Here is a 17,709-nt window from a genome sequence, read left to right on the forward strand (position 1 = left end):
GTAATATGCATATTTAAATATCGATGTCAAATTTAATGTTGGATGTCAGCTCTCTAAAAATGAATTATGAGACATTGAACTATCCTGTGGGGCACATCCTAAACTAGTAATTTTATAGCCCCAAATCCATCATATGAAGTTTCTTTCATTAGTTTTCAAATTGCTTGGAGAAAAAAAAAAACCCAGCTGAACATCTCAAAACAAATGGACATTATCAGAGCATGGCTTTCAGCTGAATCATTACAGAAAGGAAGTAAATGGTACTTTATGAGAAAATAGCTTCATTTTACTTTGATCAGTCAATATCTTAGATTTTTGTATACATTTCATGTGAAATCCATTAAATGTATTCTAGGTGGACTGACAACTGACCCTAAAGGAGAGTTCTGCATATAATGAAAATAAGCTGTTTTTCCAGACTATTAGCAGCTGTGACACTGATGTAGTAGCATTTACTATCAACAGCTATATCAGTATTTGGGGCCCTGGGCCTTCTGTCGCCCATGAGCATCATTTGGCAATTCAGGTCTCTCTTCCAACAGAACTATTTCCTAGAAAAACAAACAGACTCAGACACATTTTCTGCGCTCTCGTGTGTCCCTGCATGCTGCCGGCTGCAGTTGCTGCTTTATTGAATCAAAGTTGTCTGCTGCTGCTGTTACAGGGAACAAGAGACCCACTGTTTTTGACTGGTGTCACATTCCCATCTGAGTATCCCATCTATGAGGAGACCAAAATAAAGCTAACAGTCTATGATGTCAAGGATAAGTCTCATGACACTGTAAGTACTTACGCTTCTTTCTTTCTTTGGGAAAAGAAGTTATGCTTTTCCAAACTATTGGGTTTTGGATATAACTGGGCATTTTTCAAAGAGGGCATTTATACTGTGTTTATGCTTGCCTTATGTTTATAGTTTCCTGACGTCTCCCCCCCCCACCCCCTTCCAATTCACTTGGCTTAGTGCCAAACTGGCAATTGGTTAGGAGCAAAAGCTTTCAGAACATATTTTTCTCTTTTTCAGGCAGGCTGGCTTGATCTCTTGGTTTTCATTTCTGTTGTTGTTGTAAGGAGTTGCTGAAGGAGTCATATTGTGGGCATAAAGCAAGTAGAAAGGATTAACTTTACATGCTTCAAAACTTTCTAGAGATTGTAATTATTCTAAAACAGGAGATTGATAAAGGGCTCTATTTTCACAATTTCTTCCTGTACATATGAGAGAGAAACTCCCTCTATTTTCCCGAAGTTGTTCCTGGCACTAAAACAAACAAGAAGTGCTAGGCAGATGTTTTAAGAGGCCTATTTACGTGAAGGTCATGTAAAGTCCCAATGGTCTTTTGTCCTAAATTCTTCAGTCTTCCCACGGTGTCTGACTTCTCTTCCATGACTGCCAGGTTAGATAGTGAACTACCAGGCGTTACCTCTAGAGGCCAGTCTGAAAATTCCTGGACAGAAGAGAATCCTGTTGGGTAGGTGCTGAGGAAGGGATGACTTCAAAGGAGCCCTCTTCTTTAAATCCCTCAGGTCAGCATGAATTTTTGTCTGTTTTCAAGACAGGGGAGCTACGGCAGTGTTGACGATCAATAGTGAAGCACATGCCAGGAAACACTGAAGGCAGGGAGGCCTTTAGGTACCAGAAGAGTTCCTGTTGAAGCTAAGGGGCACTGCTGGACCTTGGGAATCACACATACCTAGTCTGAGGAAAGCGTCACTTGAAACTTAACCCTCACCTAGGTTATGGTTCAAGTAGATAGTGGGAGGAGGTGATACAACTGTGCAGGGGAGTAGTAAGCAGGGAAACGATTAGGATGATGGGACGGTAAGCAGCAACTATGGGATTTTATGTTCCTCCAAGCACATGATCAAATTCAGTCCTCCCGGCAGTCCCAAGGCACAGACAGGACAGAATATGGAAAGGACAGAGGTATAGCAACACTGTGTTACAGAAATGAATGTTTTCCCTAAACTCTCAAGTTTGTGAAGTCCTTAGAAATATCAGAGTTAGAAATATTAAATACCTAAGGTGCTTCTAGTCCCTTCACTCTCTCTCATTTAAAATGTGCATGGATGTTAATGCTTTAGGGATAATCAGCTTACTCATTAATTATACTTTTTGTTGGCTTCTGTTCTGAAAGCTAATTATTTAAGGTCTTTTAAAGACTTCCTTCCTTGATCAGAGGTGTTATCACATAAAAGTATTGGATGAACTGGGATCCCTGCTGTAAAATACGACTTGTGAAATTTGAACACACTTAAGAAAAGCAAGCGGCTTTCATTTACAAAGAGCTGTTAATTAAGGCATAACCTCTTCCTTAAAATAACTAACAATTGGTTCTGGATATGGAAGTGTAAATAGAAACAGAGTCTATTAATATGCTAATAATCCCCACAGACATATAGTCTTTATCCTGGAAGTTTTTCTCTTGTTTCTTAAGATTTTCTTTGGGTTGGGGGTGGGAGAGGGTAAGAAGAGGAAGCAGGAAGTGGTTTTAAAGTACAATTTGTAATGATGAGCACCTAACAACCTAAAACAATTTAAGATCATAATACTTTTAAGACCTACGAAATGAAAATATGTGTTTGTGTTTTAGAAAATTAATGAATTATGTGCTTGTGTTTAAAAGTAGTTTAAATATTTGATCCTAGTAAATCATTGATCATGTTAGGCTGGCCCAAAACAATGAGATCTTCTACCAACTGAATACTAACTAGTTGAGTCGGATGACTAAGTTGCTTGCTCTTTCCTATCGAGTTTATCATTACTTGGAGTTCATCAGTCAAATAAATTTGTTACTTTGCCATTTTATATTCATTGACATACCTATTTATATTAGATATTTTTAAAGAGAAATGATAACCTTTCATCTGTGCCCTTGATATGGCTATTATCTAACTAGTCATTGTTCTTCTATTCCTCCAAACATTGGACCTAAGATTGATTACCTTAACTTAGTAACTTCAGAAATGCAATTAATCATTATAATGAATGGGAAGAGTCTGTTGATTCAGAATGACTATTGTTTCCTCCTACTACATTCTTCATCCTCCTCATTCACTTCAGCAAATCTCTCACTGTGGCAGATGGATGGATAATGCTTGGCAGGTGGGAAGGTAGGTTATGGTTGGGTGATAGGGTCATTATTAAAATTAGAGTGACTGGGGCGCCTAGGTGGCTCAGTCGCATCCAACTCTTGATCTCTGCTCAGGTCATGATCTCAAGGTTGTGAGATCAAGCCCTGTGTTGGGCCCTGTGCAGAACATGGAGCCTGTTTAGGATTCTCTCTCTTTCTCTCTCTCTCTCTCTCTCTGCCCCTTCTTTGCTCACATGCATGCTCTTTCTCTTTCTCTCTGTCTCTCTCAAAATAAATAAATAAACTTAAAAATAAAATAAGAATGAACTTTTTATTAATTTCGTCACCATGAGGAAATTACCTTTTTTCTCAGAATGGGCTCTCTGATATCCAGCTGTTTGGTGGGGGCTTCAAAGACTGAAATTGAAACCCGTGTCCAGCATAGGAGAAGCCAAGTTCTAATAGTGAAGCTCATGTTTTCTGAACATATACTGGTTGTCTGCTCTATTTTAAACTTCCTAGAAACTGAAACAACATAGACAAAAGTATTTTTAGCATGTTATTTACAGTGTTTAGCCCTAGGGAATCATGTTGGGAATCTGGGTCTTTCATGTGTTACAGAAACAACTCAGAAAAAGGTGAAATTTACATAGGAAAAGAACATCATCTTTGTCATCAAACTTTGTCTTTTTCCACTTCTTCCCATACAACTGATGTTTTGGAAGATACTGAGCAAGGCTCTTTCAACACTCAGATAAGGACAGCCATCAATCTGCAAACACGTGATTAGGTCACAGAATTGGTTTACTCATGGTAGAAGTGTGAATTTCTATATATTTTGCAAGAGCACAAATTGCTTTATTCCTTTTGTTCTTAGAGTAAATGTTTGCTGTATCCCTCAACTTGTTAGATGTTCAGTTTATAGGACAGAGTCCTGTGTCCATTAGATACTGAACATTTCTCAGGTGAGAATATATGTCCTAAGACATTTTTTACTGCCAGTTACTAGCAATCCTCCATTTGTACCTTTCAGAAAAAGTTACCTTATCAAGATTAGATGTAAGTGTATTGAACTGTATGAGTTATATGTTTAAGGCAGTTCACTTCTAGTGCAGTTACCTGTACGGAAGTGTCTAAGTTTTGTGTGTGTGTTTTTCTATGGAAAAGAAAATCATTTACATTTCGTATACTTTGACTTGGCTTGATTTTCTACACTGACTTTTGAGAAGGTTAGGTATAATTATACTTGTTGAGATTCAAAGTCTATAAGCTGGCCTTCTTCTCTATCTTCTATAGAAGGTATAGTACAGCTTTTTCCTTAAAAAGAAATCGCTATTATTGATCACTAAGCATATACCAAACACTATGGTTAATATGTATGGTTTGTCCTTTAGTCTCTAAAAAATTCTTTGAGGGAAGTATTACTGCGTCCATTTCAAAGATGAAAAAATTGAGATTCTAAAGCCTTAAGTAGGCCAATTCAAAGATCCTGTCTTTTCTCAAGTGTACGTATGTTGTTAGGATTGCCCTCATTTTCACTCCCACACGATGGTATTTTTATTTCAGCTGGTATTTTAAAAGCATTCTTTATTTAGGTCTTCAAAACTGATTGAGAAAAAAATGTTAATATGTCAATATAGGGGAAAAACATATCCAAATTTTTTAAGCACTTAGATTAAGTGTGTATAACTAATTGCAGATGTCTGAATACATTTTATAATGAAGTGGCTAACTAATCATGAAACAACAGCTATTGTTACCTGTTGTGAGGTGACTAAGTTTATGTCTTAAACTTTTGCTTTTGTCCACCTGGCCTTGTTTTCTCTTTTCTTTTGTGTGTGCCACAAGGTCTTCTCAACTTGCTGGTTCACTCAGACTTTGTCTTTTGTGACGCTTCTGTCTCCATCATAATATAATTTGCAAGGGGAGTTACTGATTCTGAATCCATAGTATAGAGGTAGTTCAAGGTTTTAAAATATTGCTGCCCTTCAAATAAAACTTCACTTTCTTTCTACGCGTTGATAAATGGTATATATTTACAAAGAGCATATTTATATTTTATTGAAGCATAATTTATATATGATAAAAAGGACAGATATAAAGTTTCAGTTTGATGACTTTGACAGTTGCACATGACCATATAACCTATGCATATTCAAGATACAGAACATTTCCATCATTCCAAAAAGTTCCTTTGTGCCTCATTCTTGTCAATTGCCACCCCACATACTCTGAGGCAACAACTTTCCCATATATATATCACCATAAGTTTGTTTTGCTTGTTGAAATTTATGTGAATAAAATCATATAATATGTGTTCTCTTGTGCCTGGTATCTTCTGTTCAAACACGTTTTTGAGATTCATTTATGTTGCTGAGTGGTATTGTTACTGAATGGCATTATGCTGTAGAGACACCACAATTTGTTTATTCATTCTCTTATGGATGGGCATTTAATTACTTGCAGCTTTTGACAACAATGAATAAAGTGTGTATGAACATTTGAGTACATGTATTTGTGTGGATATTTGTTTTTATTTTGGGAGGCAAATACTGAGGAGTTAAAATTGTTAAGTCATAGGGCAGATGTCTGTTTAACTTTTATAGGAACTGCCAAACTGTTCTTCAAAGTTATCGTATGGGTTTATTCTCCTACTCTTAATTCTGTATGAGAGTTCCAGTTAACTCCACTAATAATGATATTGTCGATCATTTTCATTTAGCATTCTAGTGGGTACGAAGTGGTATCTTAATGGGTATTAATTTGCGTTTTCCTGATGACTGATTCTTTAAGTACCTTTTCCTATGCTTAGTGGCCATTCATCTTTTCTGTTTGCAAGTTTCTGTTCACATTTTTTCCCTTTTTTGAAAAAAAAACGGGTTTTCTTTTTATTGTTGATTTATAAGAACTTTTCATATATGTGGATGTAAGTGGTTTTATGAATATAGGTGTTACAAGGGCCTCTCCTCCCTTTGGCTTACCTTATAATTTTCCTAATGATGTATTTTGTTATTCAGGGATTTTAAATTTTGAGTGAGTTCAGTTTATCAATCTTTTCACTCATAATGTTTTTTGTGCCCCCAAAGATTATTGTGCCTCAGGTCATGAGAGTATTCTCCAGTGTCTTCCTTCGGAATGTTCTATCATTCTAGCCATTACATTGACGAATGAGATAGGGATCAAAGTTATTTTTCCCATGAGAATATCCAGTTATTGCAGCAATTCGTCAAAAATACTTTTTTCTTCATTAAATTTAGTTGGTGTCTTGAATAGAAATTCAGTTGTCTACTGATAGACGCAGGTCTATTTCTCAATGATCTCTTTTCTTCCATTGATCTCTTTATCTAGCATCGTGACAATAACACAAAGATTGTAGCTTTATTGTAAGTCCTGCCACCTTTGTGCTTTTTGTCACGATTTTTGTTTTGTTTTGCCTTGCCTATTCTAGAGCCTTAGTTTTTCCACATAAATTTGAAAACAGCTTGTCAGTTTCTTCAATTGGGATTGTTGGGATTTTCAACAATCTGTTGAATTTTCATTGGGATTTTCATTGGAATTTTGTTGAATGTATATATCATTTTGGAGGGAATGGACATCTTAACAATACTGAGTCTATTAATCTTTAAATATGCTAGACATATCTATGTATTTACGTATTTAAATTTTATCAGGAATACATTTGTGTTCACATCATTTGTGTGTGATCATAATATATTTTAAGACTTATTTCTAGGTATATTTGATAGTTTTTCATGATAACATATAAGGTATTTTTTAAAATATAGCTTTAGGGGTGCCTGGGTGGCTCAGTCGATTAAGCATCTGACTCTTGGTTTCAGCTCAGGTCATGATGTCCCGGTTTGTGGGATTGAACCCACATTATGTTCTGTGTTGAGAGTCTGGAACCTGCTTGGGATTCTCTGTCTCTGCCCCTCCCTCTCATTCTCTCTTAAAATAAATAAGTAAACATAAAATATATGTGTATATATATATATACACACTATATATATATATATATATATGTATATATATAATTTTAAACTCTTGTTTGTTAGTATGTAGAAATACAATTACTTTCTGCGTATTGGCCTTGTAACCTACAGTCTTGCTAAATTCACGTATTAGTTCTAAAACATTTTTTAAAACTCCATAGGGTTTTATAAATATATAATCATGTTACCTGCGAATAATGAAAAATTTATGTTTTCCTTTCCAGTCAAAGTGCATCTTATCTTTCCTTATTGCACTAGCTAGGTGCAATAGGACTTTCAGTATAATATCAATAGAAGTGGTAACAGTGGAAATCCTGGTTTTGTTTCCAGACTTAAGGAAGAAGTGTTCAGTAATTCAACATTAAATATGATCTTAACTGTAGGCTCTTCATCGATGTCTTTTGTCAGATTGAGGAATTTCTCCCTATCCCTAATTTTCTGTGAGTTTTTATCACGAGTAGTATTGAATTTGGTCCAATGGCTTTTTTTGGTATATATTGAGAGGCTTAAATGTTTGTCTTACTTATTCTGTTAATGTAGTGAATACATTAATTCATTTCTGTAAGTTAAGCCAACCTTAGATTACTGGAGGCAATTTTTTTTTCACTTGGCAGCAATCTCGCCTCTCTCTCAAGCTTCAGCCTAGCACATGGGGAAATCGACCTCTGCTCCTCTGCTTCACATTGGAAAAATCCCTGTGCAGCTCAGTGGTGAAATCTCTCAGCTCTCCAGTACATTGAAATCTCCTCCTTCAGTATGTGATGTCCCATGGGAAGGAGTAGGTGGATGGGCAAAATTCATTCATGCAATGGCTAGGGCTCCTCACGGCTCAAATCTCTCATGCCAGGCAACATGTGCTCATTAAAAGTTTATTACGAGTCCATCTGGTTTCTATGGAAGATCCTCCGCTTCCTGCTGCTCAGCCAGGAATAATACCAGCCATGGGTATGTCTTCCTCCAGGAATAGTCTGTCTTTCCCTGGATTTTATTTCATTTGGTTTATTTACATCCTCAGGTTTCTGATGGGTATAACAAAAACTGATTTGGTAGCGTATCTGATGTTACTATAGGAGTGGCAGTCTCTTGCAAATTTTTGCATCTTTACCAGAAGTGGAAGTACTATATATTTAAGTTCTTTCCTTTAGCATTTATGCTACTCTCTCTATATTTGCATTTCCATCTCCTTTTCCCCTCCTCTGTAGTTGACATATTCAGTGCATTACAATCTATGCTGCTTTTTACGTTGTTTTTCCTTTCTTCTTTTATTCCTGTTTTCTGTGTTACTATCTTCACTCACACAGTACTTGCTCTATATCATCTGTTCAGGGCTTTTGTTTGTTTATTGTTTTTGTTTGGACTCCCACAATAGAGGAAAGAATATTCAATACTTCCTTACTTTCCCTAAGAAAATAATGTTTGCATGGAGACAGGCCAGCTATTGGACAGTCTTATTTGAAATAAGAAAATGAATTTACTCATGAAGTAAAGGAAGTTTCTTACAAAACCTTTTGGCCTTAGCAGAGTGGCCCCTTGACTCTGTGAAGTCGCCATATTCTTATCTCATGGAGATTAGCAGAACTGTATTTCGAATATTTTCAAACTTAGCTGTCTACAAATGTGTGTGTTAGAAACATTGTTTAACCTAGCTTAAAACACACACACACACACACACACACACACACACACACACACACACACATACCTAGAATTAATTTGCCTTTTTTCCAATTAAAATAGAAATGATGATGGGTCGTCTGGGTGGCTCAGTTGGTTAAGCTTATGACTTCAGCTCAGGTCATGATCTCATAGTCCATGGGTTCAAGCCCCAAGTTGAGTTCTGTGCTGACAGCTCAGAGTCTGGAGCCTGCCTCAGATTCTGTGTCTCCCTCTTTTTCTCTGCCCCTCCCCGACTTGTGCCCTCTCTCAAAAATAAATAAATAAATAAATAAATAAATAAACATTAAAAAATAGAAATGATGACATAAGGTCACTTCCCATTCTCTTTTCAAAGCTGGGAAAGTTAATTAATGTTAATCACAAACATAGAGGACCATAATTTACCCTGTGTTTCCCAATGAACTCTTATTCTGACTCTGACTTCCATTGTACATTCAAGAATGACTTTGAATTTTTTACTCTCATAAGTTTTGAGCAGTGAGCACTTTTCATTTTAGGCATCATGAAATATCACTGGGAAGAGTGGTTGGGGGAGTTGCAGGGTAATTCTGTTTTGAGCCTGTTGAGTCCACAAACTGGAGTTTAGTCATGTCAGTATAAATCTAATTTGATGGGTGCTTCCCAGAACTTTTAGGAAGTTCTCTGATCCCTTATCATAAGGGAACAGAAATGTAGGCAGTGAGGTTTGACCCAGGAATACAGCCTGTGTACATATGGAGCACCTTAACACCAAAACCTGATGAATGTTAAAAAAATAAAATAAAAGCTATACCCAAATTTCAATTAGAAACATAGGTACATAAGTTGTAAGTGAAATAGCATTCAGTAGAATTCATCTGTGTGGAAAAAGAAAAATACATTCTGGAAAGCAAAAATGGCTCAATATCAGAACATCTATCAACATAATCTATTTTATTAAGTAAAGGAGAAAACTCTTTTGATTCTGTCAATGGATGGTAAAGATGCATTTAATAAATCTAGTGGTCATGTCTAATAAAAAATAAATAGATTATATTACAGAAATATAATACAAAACTATCTGAATAAGATAATATAAATGTTCAAACAATGAAGTGCTAAAATCATTTCGATGAGACTCCTAATTAACCACTATCATCATTATTATTCAACATCTTCTTGGAGACTATAGAAAATACAATGAGAAAATTATATTACTTATGTAAAATTTGGAAGACAAGAAGCAAAACTATTTATCTATTGATGTGATTAAAATATCCGGAAATCCCAAGAGACTTTAGAAATAAAAGCCAAATATGATTTGGTAAGTTGGTTGGTTATAAGATCAATATATTTAAAAATCAATAGCACCCTTCTTTTGTAGCTTACATTACATAGAAAAGTATAAAATCTTATTAAAGACTGTAAAATAAGGTCTTTACCAATAGGAAAACTTACTTGTGTTAGAAAATAATATAATTACCATCAATCCAAATCAATTTATAAATTTAATGTAATTGCAAATAAAATATTATAAGTATTTTTATGGAGAGGGATTTGGGGGATTGGATAAAGTGATCTTAAAATTTACTTAACTAAATCAATATTCAAGAATAGCCAAAGACATTTTAAAAAAATAGTAAGATTTGCCTGATCAGGCATTAAAACAAAACATAAAGCTACTGCAGTCAAATCTATGTGGTTTGATCATAGGAATAGACAAATAGAGAAGTGAGACAGAATATCAAATCTAAGAGCAGATTCCAGGAAAGCTGATAATTGACTCTATGAGGTAGATGGTTTAAGTCAGCAGGTAAAAAGTAGATTATTTAATACAAATGGTATTGGTTAAATGACTGTCCATCTGGATGAAAATGATACTACAGTCATATGTATAAAAATACATTTCACATAGATTAATTAAATGTAGAAACTAAATTGCATTAAAGCTCTTGCAAGATAGTTTAAAAGATATATAATCTAGAAGCAGGAGGTAGGGAAAGTTTTCTTAATAATGGGAGTCCATAAGTTGACATTTAGTCAACAAAAGTTGACATTTGACTATATGGAAATCTACACATTTTACATGAGGATCTATGGCATAGACAAGACAGAAAAAGTACGTATGGAAAACTATATGCAAGTCAAAGATTGGTGGATTAATCCCTATAATATTTAAAAAGTTCTTTCAAGTTTAGAAAAGGATATTTAAAGAGGTTGCCCTCAGAAGAATAAATCTAAATGACCAAGAAACATTTAAAAATGTTCTAACTGTATATTCTTGGAAACACAAAATTAAAATAGCAATGTGCTCATCAATTTTTACTAATAAACTGGCAAAAATTTTAAAGACCATTGCTGGCAGGGATGTGGGAAAAAGTGTACTCTCATGCACTGTTGATTTAATGTGAAATTTTACAACTTAAAAAAAAAAACAATATGCCAGCATTTATTAAAATGGAAAATAAGTATGCATTTTGATTTGGCAACATTACTCCTGGTTATTAACCTCTTCCAAGTAACACACTTGTACTTGAGGATATATGGAAAAGGATGTTTGAGCATTGCTCAAATAGTGAAAAATTAGAAACAGGGTGAATGCTTATCAGTAGTGAAGTGTGTGAAAAAATTCTGGTGTGTCCAAACTAGGGATATTATGAAGCCTTAGAAAAAGAAGGTGTAATTCATGGGAGTTCTAAAAGCAGACCTGGAAGATTCAGGAGGGACTGCATAATTGAGAAAAGCAAATGCCAAAAATAACATATAATCTAATTTCATGAAAACAAAACTACTAATGAAAAATGCCTTTATATATGTATGTGTGTTTCTGTATTTAAGATAGTATATAATTGTAGATGACTGTTATGAGTATGTAGAAAATATAGGAGGGTTAAGGCAATGGGTTGAGTGGGGGAGGAGGGGTGTGGATGATGAGGCAGAGTAAAAGAAGAGATAAAGGAGAGCATGAAATAAAATAAGTGTGATAAAACTGTCAGGTTAATGGATTTGCTGACAGAATTCCTTATTTTTAATAAATTAAAATAGATGTAACTTTTAAAAATGACTGCCATTCCCATTACTTTTATACAAAATATGTCATCCTAAGAGGAGTGTTGTTCCTTTTGCATCTTGAAGATTCAATATGGGAAGTCTGTCCGTGGTCCTGGATGAAAGGGGACTGCAGTGAACAAGTGGCAGCCTGAAGGAGTACTGGTGGGCACAGGGCAGGGGCTTCAGCATCTGGGGAGATGTGAGGGACCCACTGTCGGGGATCATCTGCATGGAATGGAGGCAGCAGCCAAAAACATCACCGAGCTCGTTCAGAGCAGAAGAGGAAGAAAATGGCAATCATCTGCAATACTTGAAGTCCGTGGGAACTCCCCGAACTAACTAGGGGGGGTCTCTTGGCTCTGCAATCTCAGGGGGAAGCACAATCTTCCCATGCTACATTATAGTATGCTGTGCAATGAATTTGTGCTTCAAAGTAGATCTAGGAACATTTATCTTTCCACCTGCTAACAGTAGTCGAGTGATCTGATAACTGACTGCTATGATTTGTGAGTCTGACTTGGACTCCGAACTGAGTTATTTCTGCTTCAATTTATTTCCCTCGTCTCTGGGATATTTCACTCATTCCTACAGTTTTCAAGTATCCCCCAGCTGTTGCCGTTTGTTCAGCATCTTAGGCCATTCGTGCCTGGCTGGCCAGCCCTGTCTCATTCTTACAGCAGCCTTCTTGGCTCAGCTGATATGCAGGTGGAAACTCCGTGCACACCCTGTCCAATGCAGGTGATACCTGAAACACACCGTGGGCACTGAGGACACATGTTGTGCTTTGACCTCCCATTCTTTCTTGGTTTTGCAAAGCTGAAATGTGATGTGTTGCCAAAACATTTCTTCTGATCAGAAAGGAGCAGAAACTAGTGATTTAAAAGGTTAGACTGCTTCAGCTAGGAATAGCTTTTAATTACCGAAAGTTTCTATACACCACACAGCGGGAACAAAAGGAAATTCTAAAGAAACATAGGCTTTCCTTAGAGCCATCTGAATGGAATGATAATTAAAACTAAGTTCAGGCTGGTATTTAAATTCACGTGAAAATTATTTTTAAACCTACTGAGCAGAGTCATGTACACCAAGGCAGAAGGTGATGTCACATCCTGAAAAATGTTAAGGGACATCTGTTTCCACATCCCAAAGATTTTCTTCTCATGTTGCCATGAGCCAGGTTTACTTAGGTTTCATGGCATTAAGTCAAGCTGTCTTTTAAGATGTGCTCATTGAGGATGGAGCTAAATGTTAAGGTGGCAGCTGTTCCTTACATCATGTCCTAAGGAATTCAGTATGTGAATTCCTGAAAATATTGGTCTCACATACAAACTCGGGTAATTGTTTTTAACCATGATAGAGAAAGCAGCCTTCGGAAGGCACTATGGAGATTTGTTTAATCACATATGGGGTCTATAGGAATATTTAAAATTTTATTTTTTATTTTTTTAATGTTTGTTTTTGCGAGACAGAGACACAGAGTGTGAACAGGGGAGGGGCAGAGAGAGAGGGAGACACAGAATCTGAAGCAGGCTTCAGGGTCTGAGCCCCCGACATGGGGCTCAAACTTTGGACCTGAGCCAAAGTCGGACGCTTCACCAACTGAGCCACCCAGGTGCCCCATGGATATTTAAAATTTTAAATATTATTCTTCTCTTTTTCAAACTGCTATTTTGGTTTTATGAAAAGGGCATTTATAGTCATATTAGTGGTTTAAAATGTGTGAAAGCAGTTTCCCAAGAAAAGCTTAATTGGATAGGATTTAATATAAACAAGAAGTCACCCACTGCAAACCCCAGCAAGCCTCCATTTGGGGCATTTAAAGTATGTGCTAAAGCTACCATGTTTGCTTTTCATTCCTGAATTTAAGTTGAGGCATAGTGAAATGTAAATAGCAGCTTGCTCTGGCCTCAGAGCAGCAAAGAAATGGGGGCCTCATGATAGAACCTCTAGACAGGTGCATGCATATTCACACATACATATACACCCAGTTTTAAATATGAATATGTACATTGAGTAATATAAGGCTTTAAACATTAAGTAAGGCTTTAAACTTTAAATTCCAGGATCAAATTCATTTGTTGTCCCCCCAAAAAGCCAGAAATATCCTTAGGGTGATGTTAATATTCAGAGAAATGTTCTTCTCTCTGTAAAGAGAACTTTTTCAGGTGGTGTAGGTTTAAAGGCAGAGCTTGTCTCTTAGATTCTGCTTCACTGCTTTCTCCATTCTGCTTTCTCCAGCACACATGTGCAATAGTTGCTTTCCCTAGGTGTCCCACCTTGAACTTGCAACCTAAACAAGTATCTGAGAAAAAGCAATACCAAACTGGAGGTGAACTATTGTAACAAAAACCATGAGGCATCTGAAAACGCCACCAGTGGATATAATATTTCTGAATGCTATTATGGGAAAATGCAGTGCACGCACGTAGTGTTACAAAGGACTGTAGCAAGAACGTTTTCAAACCTGGGATCAGAAATACAACTCTTGGACCCTTCAAGGATTCCTTCTCAACTGTGATGCTGCATTGAGAGCACAGAACATACAGTTAAGAACTGGAAGTTCTAATCTCAGATCTGCTGCTTAGTCGTGTGACCTTAGACAAGTTATCCATTTGGGGACTCAGTTCCCCCAGCTCTAAAATGATCATCAATCCTGTTCTGTCTACTACTGGAATGAAGACAGACTAACATATGTAAAAGTGCTCTGGAAACTGAAAACGTAGTAGAAATGCAAGTATCATCATCATTTACTGCAGATATTATTCAGATATTATTCTGGCACTGAGGGCATTCTTTCCTGAGTGACACTGGTATATTTCCAAGATCAGGATTAGTGGTTTCATGGTATCAGACTCCTCAAGGCTGACCATGTTTCCAGTGAACTGGTCAGTCTGGATACATTGGATGTTCTTGCCTGGTGACTTGTGGCTGGGTGCAGAGCCCATACTGTGTACCAGCCATGTTTCAGTTTGAGACATATGAACAGCAATGAATAAGAATCTATTTTCTTTGTTGTTATTTTAACATTTCATTTATCTGATACTCTACAGTTTGATTCTCCAACGTCCATTTCCTGTGAGTGTTTCTTTCCAAAGGGGAGAAAAACTGGAAAAGATGATTACTGCAAAGGCGTGCCCAAATTTTCCACTGTAGTCATTTTAATACTGATTCTCCTTCTGACTTGGGTTACACATAGCAGTGTGCCTGTGGGTCTGTCTTCTGAAACCACTGTGAAAAGGAGTATGAGAGAGAGAGGAAAAAAAAAAAAACTCTTCTTTATGATTCACTTTTCAAATCATACTTCTACCTGATGGGCTGACCAGCAAATCACCTTTTCCTTCTTTTTCGTTCTTCTAACTCTGAGTTATTATCCAGTTTGATTTTTGACACATCATTCAAACTGCCTAATGTGAAAGGCTTTTATAGGATTCTTTGACCTTGGATGGAGCAGAAAGTAAAGAATTCTTTTGTACCTTCCTCACAAACTTCCTTCACTTTCCTTCTAACGACTTTTATTAGACAAAAGATTAGCAGAATGTTTCTTCTCTAGCCTGACCTCATGAGATTCATGAATGCTTAACTAGATGAGATTGTTTGAAGAGCTTCTGAGGCCATAGCCACCTAAAAATTGTGGAAAAAAAAGTTTTTTTTTTTTCTATAAGGAAAATGGTTTAACCATTTGGACTCTCAGAAACATCAAAGATAGAAGGAAAGTTTTGAGTGTTATTAATTAATTAAACATCAGACCAAACTACAAGTTGTGTTACTGCATGACAGATTAAAGAAAAGGATTATCTTATTACTTTATAGTTATCCGTATCACTTCACCCTTTAGAACAGTGCTATTTCTTTTTGGGGCATCACAGAAAGTAAAGAACAAATAAATGACATAAAACTCCAATAATTACAAATAATTCATATATGTAGTATTACATTTGATCCTCCTAGGTACCCTGCTGTGTTATATAGGGCCCTGGCGTGTCAGGAAAGTAATTTTAAACAATTTGCTGAGGGTCACCCTGAAATCACCAGAATCTAAGTTTTCTGCTGTTGAATCCACTGGACTGTAAGAAGTTTCTTAGGAATAATATTAAAGTCCCTACCTCTTTTACTAATTTGAGTTTGATGATGATTTTCAATCAATCCACTGCTGAGGATAACCACACCTATAAATGTGGTTAGCAACTTTCTTTTTAAGTTGACCTTTAGTGAGAGGAATAGGGGAATTTATTTTTCAAAGGCACTATGGACATCTAGAGTAACTACTTTGGATAATGTATCTTGTTCACAGGGTCAGTGTACCTGAATAAAGGTGCTGAAATGCCCTGATGGCCTTTTGATTGTTTGTTTCTATTTGGATAAGTGTGCCTTAGGCTACTGTGTAATAGCTTTGATAATTATATGATAGTACTATTTGGCCTGTCTCAAGTTAGCTGGCTTATAGAATGTGAGTCTTCTCTTTGGAAGAACTGGCATCCAAGAGAAGCTCACCCATGTTGTCAAGTCACCATGAGATCTTATCCCGTAATGTGAAGACACAAATAGCCAAGTGAAGGGAAGAACTGTATATATATATATATATATATATATATATATATATATATATATATACATATATATATATGTATATATATACACACACACACACACACACATATATATATATATATATACAGTTCTTCACACATATATATATATATATATATTTAATTTTGTTAATGTTTATTCATTTCTGAGAGAGAGAGAAAGAGAGAGAGAGAGTGCACAAGCCAGGGAGGAGCAGAGCAAGAGACAGGGAGACACAAAATCCAAGGCAGGCTACAGGCTCTGAGTGGTCAGCATAGAGCCCGACACGGGGCTGGAACTCAAGAACCATGAGATCGTGACCTGAGCCGAAGTCAGAAGCTTAACCAACTGAGCCACCCAGGCGCCCCAAACTGTATATCTTAATGTTATTTCCTCTAATGAGAAGTTCCTACAGATTATTTGCTATACTGTGTTTAGTTGTGCCACAATTTATTAACTCACTTAAATATTTTTATACTTCCTCTGTATAAGAAGTATAAAGTTTCATGTGTTAAGAAAGCATAAAGAGGGGCACCTGGGTGGCACAGTTTCGTGGGCTTGAGCGCTGCATTGGGCTCTGCATTGACAGTGTGGCGCCTGCTTGGGGTTCTCTCTCTCTCCCTCTCTCTCTCTCTGCATCACCCCTGCTCATGCTGTCTCTGTCTCTCTCAAAAATAAACTTAAAAAAATAAAAATAAATAAAATTTTAAAAGAAGGCATAAAGAGATGACAAAAACATAGCCTTCTTTATATCAGTTTGATTTTCGTTATGATAAATTTGACATGGAGATGGGATATCCATGTGTAAATATCTAAGTAAGCATTTGGAAAAAGGTGCATGCAATTAAGAGAAAGTGACAGGATATATATTGTCTAGAAACATCTGCCTGAGAGTAGCTAAAATAATTATTCCTTAATTTTCTTCTCACACAGCAAATGAGAAAGGTGTAATATCATCTGATTGTCCCTTTTACTCAGGAAGGCAAACCTGCCCCAGACTCTTTCTTGCACCTCATTGACTAGAATTGTGTCCCTCAGTGATAGCAAGGGATGCTAATAAAGCATGTATCTGTTCTTCTCTACTTTCTGTATTGGAACGTGCAAAAAAGAAGCAACTTGGAAATGACTTTTGAAGTAGGCAAGTAACCACAAGATTTGGAATAAAGATTTTGCATCCTTACAGAAGTGAACTTTGAACATGAGAAAAGCAAGAACGAAAAATAGGAGAAAAATGATCAAAGTCAGAAACTTGGGGAACACTGATAGGAAGAATGAGAGATGATTAGGTTTCAGTAAAAAGGTAAAGAGCAATCTCTCACCTGTTAAGATGGCTACTGTCACAAAACAAAAAATAATAATAAAAAAACACTAGAAAATACCAAGTGTTATTTCTCCAT

General features: G+C 36.3%; 1 protein-coding gene across 9 annotated transcripts in view; it reads left to right on the forward strand.

Moving 5' to 3' along the window:
- INPP4B (inositol polyphosphate-4-phosphatase type II B) overlaps positions 1 to 17,709 on the forward strand; it is a 764,537-nt gene that overhangs the window by 421,256 nt on the left and 325,572 nt on the right. For all 9 annotated transcript variants that reach the window (XM_045055824.1, XM_019828926.3, XM_045055818.1 and 6 more), the window contains one exon: positions 665 to 781. In XM_045055824.1, coding sequence (XP_044911759.1) covers positions 665 to 781 — 117 coding nt within the window. The remainder of the gene's footprint in view (positions 1 to 664; positions 782 to 17,709) is intronic.

The sequence above is a fragment of the Felis catus genome, chromosome B1 (assembly GCF_018350175.1).
Source record: "Felis catus isolate Fca126 chromosome B1, F.catus_Fca126_mat1.0, whole genome shotgun sequence".
In the NCBI taxonomy this organism is placed as follows: Eukaryota; Metazoa; Chordata; class Mammalia; order Carnivora; family Felidae; genus Felis; species Felis catus.